Source organism: Citrus clementina, unplaced genomic scaffold (assembly GCF_000493195.1).
Source record: "Citrus clementina cultivar Clemenules unplaced genomic scaffold, Citrus_clementina_v1.0 scaffold_4, whole genome shotgun sequence".
Classification (NCBI taxonomy): domain Eukaryota; kingdom Viridiplantae; phylum Streptophyta; class Magnoliopsida; order Sapindales; family Rutaceae; genus Citrus; species Citrus x clementina.
In genome coordinates, this window is record NW_006262274.1 from 14,813,204 (window position 1) to 14,823,814 (window position 10,611).

The following is a 10,611-nucleotide window of genomic DNA, read 5'->3' on the forward strand; positions in this document are numbered from 1 at the left end:
AAAATCAATTTTATGCTTAAGACAATTCCATATATTCTCATATATATAATAAGGAATCTAAAATTATCATTATTAATTAAGAAATAAAATCACTAAATTTAAAGAGATTATTATTGTTATCAATTATATTGAGATAACAAATAAAAAAATAAAATTAATAATTAATTAATATTTATTTTAGTTATCAATTATTACATACACACAATTTATTTAACGTTATGTCAATTCAGTCATTTACATTTTTATAGCAATTTAACAGTAAGATTTATTAACTGCTTTTAAAACTCATAGTATATTTAAAAAAAAAAATTTACTAAATTTTTAATTGATTCTCTTTACAACTAATTATTTTGATAGTACAACTAATAAGAATTATTTTAAAAGCTAAAGTATTACCAAAATATTCCTTAATCTACTTAATTAGAATGGAAACTATAAATACAACATTAGCTGGTTACTTGGAATTCAAAGTCTTGGATTACAGTTTGTCTACAAGCATTATCGTCTCTGACATCCCATAAAATTGGAATGATGCAGAGAAGATTAGCAAAGCCCACACCCAAGAAGGACACGTACAAATAGAAAATTGGTTCAAAATTCTTCATATCACCGTCTTAAATAGAAAATTGGTTCAAAATTCTTCATATCACCGTCTTAAATAAAATGAAGAGTCTAGAACCAGTGTGTGTGTCTATATATATACACACACCCCTTGATTCTAATTTCTAAATGAAATAACGGATTAGAATCAGTGGTGAGAATAACTACTTAGAACTTCATTTCAATTAAGTTTCTAACATCAGCAGTAGCGCAGCCCCTATATAAATAATCACTTATGAGCTTAAATAAAATGAACGGACTAAAATAGCACAGGAGAGTCACCACTTTGAGAATAAAAAATGTGCCTAATTAATTTTCGAAAGCCTGTAAACGTGGGTACTGTTTTTGAAGCTCCTGATATGACAGGATTTCATTTTCTTGCCGAGGGATCCACAGCACTTTTATTCCCTGCATGCATGAAAGCCAGAAACATATAAAATAAATGTAAAATTACCAAAACCTACAAAACAAATCCGAACAAAAGATAACAATAGTAATAATAAATTAAAAAGAAACTATCACAATATATTCAATACCCGTATTTGGACAAAGGGCCAAGAACACAAGAAATCAAACACCCTCAAGGCCCACTTTACATCACGCTGGGAATAGACGTTGAGGATAAGAAAACCAAAAAACGATCCTTTAAGTGCAAGTAAGATTGTTACCTGAGATGAAACGGTATTTGTATGACCAGTATGATAGCGAGATAATGAATCAATATTCAATAGGATGCTTACCACCACATGTGTATCCGTGAACTGATGATTAACTTGATGCATTGTCGTGGTTTCATTTTCCAGCAGCCCTGTGTCGTTTAACTTAAACTCAAGCGCCTCTTCATTAAATTTTAAGATCCGCTCATTTTCTAGAAGTTGATTGAAGTACTTTTCTGCACTTTTCATCCTAAAAAAAAACCGGCTCTACAAAAATATCACATAATTAAATCCAATAACTCAGACTACCAAGAAAAGGAATGATGGATTAGATAGAAATAAAAATTAAAAAAATATTAGTTAGTGATATAATCGAATAGATAGATGAAATAAAAATAAATAAACATCCAGCGAATACACTTGCTGCTCCATTTACAAAAAATACCTGAACTCAACTAATCAGCAGAGTCACATAAAAACGATTATATATGTATGTATTGTGAACATTATTTGGTTTGCATGGTTTTATTTTTGTTAAATCCGGCCAGAAAATCTTACTGAGATAAGGGCTTCATATATTTGAGGCAAAATAATTAATTCTACATACTTACACGTGAATAAACGGATTTCCAACAATCGGAATGCTGAAGCAAACAAGTTGTTGTCTCTACATCCACATTAAAAGAAAAAAAAAAGATAATTATATATGCAGTAATTTTATGCTGATAGATTGACGTTAGGCTAAATAATAAAAGGAAAAAATCATAGTGATATACAAAGAGCCACTGATTGTATGAGGTGATAAAATTAAATTTAATATAACTATTACTTGTATAGTGATTTATTTCAAAATAAATATACACATGATAGAATATTTTTTGGTTGTTGTGATGATACCTAATATCTCTATCTAATGTATCGTAGAATTTCTCCAATTTAGTGCTATTATTTTTTAGAATGATGATAAGAAACATTCCCAAAAACTATCTTAAACTATTAATTTCATGTTTAACTCCAAGGACTAAATTATAAAACTATCAAAAGAAGTTAGGGTAATTTTTAAAAACCTCCCCTGAGGTTTGGGTTTGTTGCAAGTAGATGGCGAGAATTGATTTATTTGTAAAAAATCTCCTACCGTCAGTTAATTTTAACATTGACCGTTAGTTGACCGTGCAAAGACAATATTACCCTTAACAATAGTTTATAAACGAAAATAACTAAAAAAAAAACCAAAATTATTAGCTATTTTACCATCTTTAAATTATTGATATTTTCTTAAAGTTCCTATAAAAAAGATAAAATTAAAAAATTAAAAAATCTTCTTTAAATTATTGATATTTTCTTAAAATTCCTACAAGAAAGATAAAATTAAAAATTTTAAAATGAAATAGTCATAATCTTTACCTATGATATTGTAAATTTTTGGAATTGACAAGGATAAAATTGTTAAAAAATAGGGTTTGTGCTTTTCGCGCCAATAATTTCGGTTTTTTTTTAGTTATTTTCGTTTATAAACTATTGTTAAGGGTAATATTGTCTTTGCACGGTCAACTAACGGTCAATGTTAAAATTAACTGACGGTAGGGGATTTTTTACAAATAAATCAATTCTCGCCATCTACTTGCAACAAACCCAAACCTCAGGGGAGGTTTTTAAAAATTACCCAAAGAAGTTATAACAAAACCATTATTAAAAATGTAGCTTTATTTACCCCGCAATAGACGTGTGAAACCATCTCTGGTGGATGTATCAACAGTTTTTGAAATCCGATCAAGTTCATTTTGAAGACGTGGTCCATTAACACACAACCCGACCTATATAAGAAAAAGGCAAACGGTTCGTAAAAACGAGTCAATTAAGAAACTTAGAATTCAAAGTATACAGACATATATTTCCACATACCTGGAGCTTGATAACGTTTGTACAATTTTCTTTAGATTTAAAGGAGGAACGGCGCCGGAAATTAGTTATCAGCGGCCATAATATAGAAAAGGAGCTGCCACCCATTTCACCCATGGAAATAGCCAAGACAGGGACACGACTACACATCATCATTAGCAGCACCAGCATTAAAGTCTGAATTAGGGTTTTTGATGTTTTAGTAATAATTGCAGAAGCATCTGGGACTGTGGTGCTGTTTTTGTTAATTAAACTTAAAGGCCATATATTGAGAAAGCTTTTATCTCTGACGGCAGCGAGCTTGTAAGAGGTTATTGTGCTAAATTTAGCGGATTTTATGAAGCAAAAATTGCAAGGAAAGTTCTGTACCGGCCGCCTTGACACTAACGACGGGTATGATTTGATCAGTACTGAAGTTGCTGCCATGTGAGACGACTATCAAATCAATTTTTTTTTTTTTTGTCCGGTGGCTGCACACAGGCGGGATTTTATTAATCCTCTTTCTGCCGTACGAAGAGGCAAAGGGAGCTAGGGTTAGGCAATTTGCGAACGTCGATCGGGCTTTTTCAAGCCCATACTCGAGCTCATATTGTAATCATTAGGTTCAGGTCTTCTAAAAATCTATATAAGTATGAACGGACCGGGCTTAGACCGGGTTTAAACGGACCTGACCGGATTTGGACTGAACTTAGGCTTTTAAAATTTTTAATTAATTTTTTAGTAATGCACGGCTCCCGTCTTTAAAGACTGTCTGTTGGTTTGCTTTTCAACTCCTTTTGCATGAATATCGTACTGGACGACAACATTCTATAAAATATAAAAAAAAAATTCTAAATTACTACTGCCACCCACTTATCAGACATAGAAGTGCTAATGGGATCAAAATAGAAGGCAATGGAAGTGAAGAATTCAAACTAGAACAACTGGTACATTAAGGTAGTGTTTTTTAAGAAAGGGGAGGAGAGGAAAAGAGTGGAATGGAGGGGAAAGGAGAAGAAAGAAGTGGAAGAAAATAGTGAAATTAAATTTTATTGTTTGGTTTGACATAAAATTTGATAGGAAAAGAAATTACAATTTTTTTCTTTCGAAAAATTTATCATTTGCCTTAAATACTAAATTATCTGTATTAGTAATAAAATATAATGTAATATAAATACCAAACTTTTTTAATTTCAAAAAGTTCTAAACCAATTCATAATTTAAATATAATATAAAATATAAAATGATTTAATATACTCAACTATTTGCTATAATTTAATATTAAATATAATTTAATATAAATAGAAGTCGGTCAACAGCAACGGTCAACATAAGTCAACGTCGGTCAACGACAGCCGGTGATTTTCTGGCGAAATTCTGGTGGCTTCCGGTGATGCCTAAGGGCCCGATGACTTTCAGGCAGAGTTCCGGAGGCGGTCCGGCGAAATTCAGGCAGAACTCCGGCAATAGTTAATTTATATTTATATATTTTTATTTTAAATAAATAAATAAGTTTATTTATTTTATTAAATTTCTTAAATCATTCATTAAATATAATTAATATAAATTTATTTATAATATTAAATTGATAAAATAAAATTATAAATAATAATTATTAATAGCATTAAACAAGTAAAAATATTGAAGGGCAATTTTGAAAGTTTGGGCTTCCAAAATAAGAGGAATTTGAATTCTTCACTCTTTGGTGTGGAATTCAAATTCTATATTATAAGAGATATTAAATTCTTATATATTTTGTATAACCAAACAATAAAAATAAAAGTAGAATTTGAATTACTTTTCTCTCCCCCATTCTCTTCTCCCAACCAAACATCACCTAAGAGTATCCTAAAAATGAATCTGTGACACACACAATTTATTGCAATAATACTGAAGGTGAGAAGGCGTGGCTGCCGACTGTTGGTTGTTGCTGCATTTAGTTTTTGCCGTTTTGGGTGGCTGCTAGTGCGATTAATGTGAGTGGCTAAGGGCAGTGACGTTGAGGCATTAGGATTTGGCTATTTTGCGTTTTTTTTTTATTTTGATTTTTGAGTTTTCTTTTTCTTTTTCTAGGACAGGGCAGGCTTTTGTTGAAGGTCCTTAACCAATTCCATTCTATATGGGCTTTATATTTTTTAAGTCATTATCCATAATTTTACCTTGAGGGCTGGCCTGTGGGCCTGGGCTGAGCTTGAGCCGACACATACTTTTTAACTAACTATAAAGGGAGCTAGCTAAAGTTAAAGAAAGAGAAAAGGTCATGGAGTTTTCAAACGTTTGGAAAAAGAAAAATAAAATCCATTAATTTTTTAGAAAAGACTTATAATTCCTATTTTTTTCAATAATTCTATTTATTTTAATAATAAATTTATTTTTGATTTATAATTACTATTATGTTCCTATAATAAATAAATTAACATATTTAACTAGAGATGTGTCATTGATGATGTGTAGAATGAAATCAACAACTTTTTTAAAATTTAAAATTGAGATGTAATTACCTTTTACTAAAATTATTCACTCTAAATTATAAATATACACTTTCCAATGATAGAATGATAAAAATGATGAATAATAAATCAAATTTAAATCAAATTTATTTTCTTCGCAAATTGGGCAAAATGAGAATTAAATAGGCTTATATATGGATGAAAGGCAAATTGGGCAAATCAGAAGTAAAATTGGCTTCCTATTTCAGAATTTATTGTTGGGAAGGGTATATAATTTAGATAATTTAGGCAAAATATTATTACATCTTAATGTTAAGTTTTAAATAAGAAGTTATTGATTTTATTATACACATGATATGTCTTGAGTCAATATATTGATTTATTTACTATAGTGACATAATAGTAATTGTAAATTAATAATAAATTTAATATTAAAACAAACAAAATTTACTAACAAAAATAGAAGTTATATATCTTTTCTAAAACACTAAGAAGTTTTATATCTCTTTCACTAAATATTAGAGGGCTCACTGTCCTTTTTCCTTTAGGAAAATTAGATAGAAAGGGTGCTATATGCAGCCCTAGAAAAGTTTGTTGATCAACTGGACCAAAATCAGGTGATTGTGAAAAAATAAATAATAATAACATTAATAATAAATAAATACAAACAAATAAATAAATAAAGTGTGTTAATCGAATAATTTTTTTTAGAATTTATTATATATATATAGTACCCTCAACTTACTATTCTCCAAAACATAGTATGTGTATATCTAGTTTGCATTTTATTTTTCAATTAATTCTAAAAAAATCAGAATTAATTGAAAAATACTGACCACTTCCTTATTTTTTTCTAAAATTTTGCATTTAGTTTTTCAATTAACTATGATTAAAAATATATTCAATTAATTAACTAAAAGCATTCATATTCTCAAAATCAAACAATCACCAATGGTAAAATGGTAAGATTATTAAAAGAGTTAACACTCATGGAGGTTTCGATGTGTTTTAAATCAAGAAGGCAAGAGTTTGTCTTTACTCCTTAGAAATGATTTTTTTTTTATTTTTTTTTTCAGTTAGGTGTGTAAGATTGTTGGTCTCAGTGTTCACACTCTGAAGTCTGAACTTAATTTTCACCTTTAAAAGGCTGAGTGCGATTACGAGTTAAATCTAGAGTGGTAGCTATTTGTTTCATGTCAAATTTGGGTGTATTTAAACATGACATATTTTAATAATTCTATTAAAAATTTGAAATTTTATCCTGACACAGAAGATAAACGGGTGAGATGTGACAATCTATTTTATAACAAGATAATCATGTCACCTAAATAGAGATAACCCATAAACTAACATCAACAATATATATTGAACTCGATTTACATGAATATATATCATTAGTTCACTCATTAACCCATTTAACAGAAATTGCACCCATTTATATATCTAAACAATATTATGTATTGATAATTGCTTATTAAAATGATCAAAATAATATTTAATTAAGCTATTAATCACACTAAATTATATCTAATGGAGGTTATCGGGAAATGTGACATATATTCTTAGATGTTTTCGTAAATATAAAAAAGATGCTCATTTTTATCCAGGTTAGTGAGTCGACACAATACAATTACCTGCTTACTAATATCAATAGGTAGGTGGGTCAAGACTTGTAATTAACCCTAACTCGACATGACTATATCTTATCTAATCCAATCGAATAAAATTAAATATAATCCAAAGTGATGTGATGCACCAAACATACCTTAAAGTGTATCAAATCTAAGATTCTTAATATATCTCTAAAAACATAAAATAAAATAATTGAAGGAAAGATTCAAATATACATGCAAATAAAGGCAAAAAATTTTCATCTATTCATCACAGCGAATTTGGTATTGAATTTTGAAAGGGTGAGGCATGCTTAAATGGTTTGAAAATTTCATACGTTGTCATGCTCACCTTGATCGGTGTTGGCGCGCCAAGCTCCGCCTCTTGTCCACCATGGTTGCTATTAAGGGCGCTAGAGGAAATACTTATGGCAAGCAACCCGGCTATCGAAACGTACGAGTTTTTTTAAGTGTTCTTGCTCAAAGTTGCTGGCGTGGTGGAGGCCAAGACTGGGTAAAATCAGGTTTGGATCAAATTTAAATCAACCCAATCGGGTTCGGATTGGTCAGGTTGAGGAAAAATTCACATGAATTCAACCTAAACCTATAATTCGATTTGATTATCGGATCTAATTGGTTAAAAAATCGAGTTGTTGAAGCTACTGCAGTGTTGAACAAGTGCACATATAATACATAACAAAATATTTAATTCTAATTTGGACAGTCTAGCTAAATGAAAATAATCCTTGGATAATTGGATTAACATTTTAGCTTAATATTACAAATTCAAAGAATATAGGTTAATTAGTCGACAAAGAATGAAAAATTTATGCCCATTGTCTTTGAAAAAAAAAAAGAACAAATATTCCGCAAATAGCTGTTGAACATAAAATTTAGCAATTTACATTAAAATTAGTACATACTATCAAAATTTCAAAAGACTAAATTCAGGTTACTGGATTAAAGTGGAGCTTAGAGTAACTTGGTGATGTTGGAGCAGCAAATTCGATAGCCGCGGTGGCTAAAATAAATTTGATCAGATTTGGTTAGTAATCTAATCTAATCTGAACCCAATATTTTTCGGACCAGATCAGATAGAATCAGATTAGATTATTTAAACCCATCCCTAGTAGAGGTTATTTTTAAGTTCATTCACCGTGTGATGGAGGAGAAGAAGGAAAAAGTATTTAATTAATGTAATAGCTTGGTGGGTGCTGCGTATAGATTTTAGTATTGTTTACAATTTTAAAAAAAAAATCGTTAGTTAGTTTCTCTGTGGTTTTTTGCATTCAGCAAACAAAGTTTCATGATTTCATCCCTTGAATGATTGAACAATATAAAATAAAATAAAATAAGCAAAGAAGGGAGCTACTGTAATGCTGAATGCAAAAATAAAAACTGTTTTTTTTATTTTTTTTTTCAATTTTAGTTGAATACTCGGCGTGTCTTACAGTATGAAAAATATGTCAGTTCATTAAATTAAATTAGGAAAGCACTCAAATTTTATTTTTAACACCCTCCACTTGAGCTAATAAAATTACAATACTGCCCTTATTTTTATTAGCATTCACAATTACACTGGTGACCACAATAGCTCATGAAGTTTGATTCGTTGATTGAATTATGCTTCATCTTTTGGTTTTGTTTTGTTTTTTTCATTTCTTTTGTTTACTAATTATTACACTGATTAGCTTCCGAAAAAAATTATTAATTATCTCAAAATTTGACCAAAGCCCGAATCCACATTTTTTTTTAACTATTATCTTTATTATAGCACTTAACAATTTAAATTTTTTAAAAATAAAATAAAATTGTTATAAAATTATGATTTGTCTAAAAATAATTCAATCAATGAACTAAAGTTGATGAGCTGTTGTGCGTAACTGTAAATGCTAAGAAGACAAGGATAGTGTTGTAATTTTGTAGCTCCAGCGGCGGGTGTAAAAAGTAAAATATGCGTGCTTTTCGGGTGGGGCTATTTGAACCCACCAATTTACTCAATAAACCTATTTACTAAATAAACACATCTTTAAATTTAAAAATTTTAAATTTTACTCAGTAAACCCACTAAAATACCTAATATGCCCTTTCTAAACCCAGTTTTTATAATAATAGTGATTTTACTCATTAAACCCATAATATTCATTTATAAACCCATTAGATTGGAAATTGATTATTAATTGAAAATTTAATAATCAATTTTGAGTGAATGGCCCTCGTTCAAGGACAAATGAATCAAAACATTCTAAATGGAGAAAATAGTTGTCATCATGAAATTATTTTTTTGAGTTATATTATAGTGGTGAGAAAAATCTTGTATGATGGTATGAAAATCTAATATGAGGAATTTGAGAAAAAATAATTTTTTCAGAATTTGGGAAAAAACAATAATTGATTATTAATTGAAAATTTAATCATCAATATTAATTAAACAATTTTGAGTGAGGGGTCATTCCCAAACGAATCATAACAATTAAACAATTAATCCTCCATAAAATCAATATCCATCAAATCAATAACAATTAATTTTGTTACTTTGAATCAACTCACATGTGCCTATTTAACAATATATATGGCTTGAGAGAAGAATCCCACCTCTTGATTGATTAGGGTTTAATGAAAATTTGATTAGGGTTCTATAAAACTATGTTGAATATAAAGATGGGTTTAAAGAGTAAAAATTCTGTTTTTTTTTTTAATTATATTCTGTGTCCATAACTGTAATTTAATTTAGGGGTATTTTAATGATAAAAAATTATTTTTAAAAGTGGGTTTATTGAGTAAATTAGTGGGTTCAAAAAGTCCCACCCGTGCTTTTCTACTGCTCTCCTCATTTTATTTTTTATTTTTATATTTCTTGGACGTCCACGTACAACAGTGGTCGCTATTTTTTCTCAGGCTCTGCAGCACAAACTTTTGATTCCAACGAAATTAAAAAATGCCGGCGCTAGCAGTTATCGTACAGCCATCTGTTTTATTTTGTTTTTGTTTTTGTTTCTTACGCGATCGTGATGATTGTTGGTTCAGGATCAACGAGAAAGTTGGATTTCTAATTTGTAATTTGGTATGAGACTTGAGTTTTGGGTGAGCAAATAGTTGGAGAGGGGTGATATGCATGTGCCTCCGTCTTAAGTCTCTTCCTATCATATTGTATTAAGTTACTGAGTAAGAATATTGGCACCACTCCAAATAATTCCTATTTAATTTATTATATATTATTCACTCATTTGTGTTCAACTGTGGTTGAGTTTTTTTGCGTCTAGTCTATTTATTTGTTTTAAACGTTGTAAAACAAGGAATAACCTTACTATAAAATGGGGCAAAACACAAGCTTTAAACTCCCCATCCAAAATTTTCGAAGCTCTCAGTGTCTCACTCCACCCATTTTCTTCAAGTTTAAGACTATGTCTTCTGCAA

The 10,611-nt window shown here is 29.5% G+C and overlaps 1 protein-coding gene and 1 pseudogene across 1 annotated transcript; one reads left to right on the plus strand and one right to left on the minus strand.

Annotated features, from left to right (window-relative positions):
• The first annotated feature begins 487 nt into the window (after nt 1-487).
• LOC112099420 lies at nt 488-601 on the plus strand (annotated as a pseudogene).
• A 121-nt stretch (nt 602-722) lies between these two features.
• On the minus strand, nt 723-3,805 carry LOC112099127. The gene is made up of 6 exons (XM_024186232.1): nt 3,159-3,805; nt 2,968-3,070; nt 1,868-1,923; nt 1,341-1,523; nt 1,137-1,268; nt 723-1,008 (listed from the first exon to the last, which is right to left on the minus strand). The coding sequence occupies exons 1-6, from the start codon at nt 3,579-3,581 to the stop codon at nt 910-912; spliced, it is 996 nt and encodes a 331-aa protein (XP_024042000.1). The 5' UTR covers nt 3,582-3,805; the 3' UTR covers nt 723-909.
• Nucleotides 3,806-10,611: the final 6,806 nt, after the last annotated feature.

Excerpts from the sequence above, each read along its gene's own strand:
- LOC112099127 (XM_024186232.1), bottom strand. The coding sequence starts at position 3,581 with ATGGCAGCAACTTCAGTACTGATCAAATCATACCCGTCGTTAGTGTCA. Across the intron at positions 3,071-3,158 it reads CAAACGTTATCAAGCTCCAG|GTCGGGTTGTGTGTTAATGG; the intron begins GTATGTGGAAAT and ends TTTCTTATATAG. Across the intron at positions 1,524-1,867 it reads GGAAATCCGTTTATTCACGT|AGCCGGTTTTTTTTTAGGAT; the intron begins GTAAGTATGTAG and ends ATATTTTTGTAG.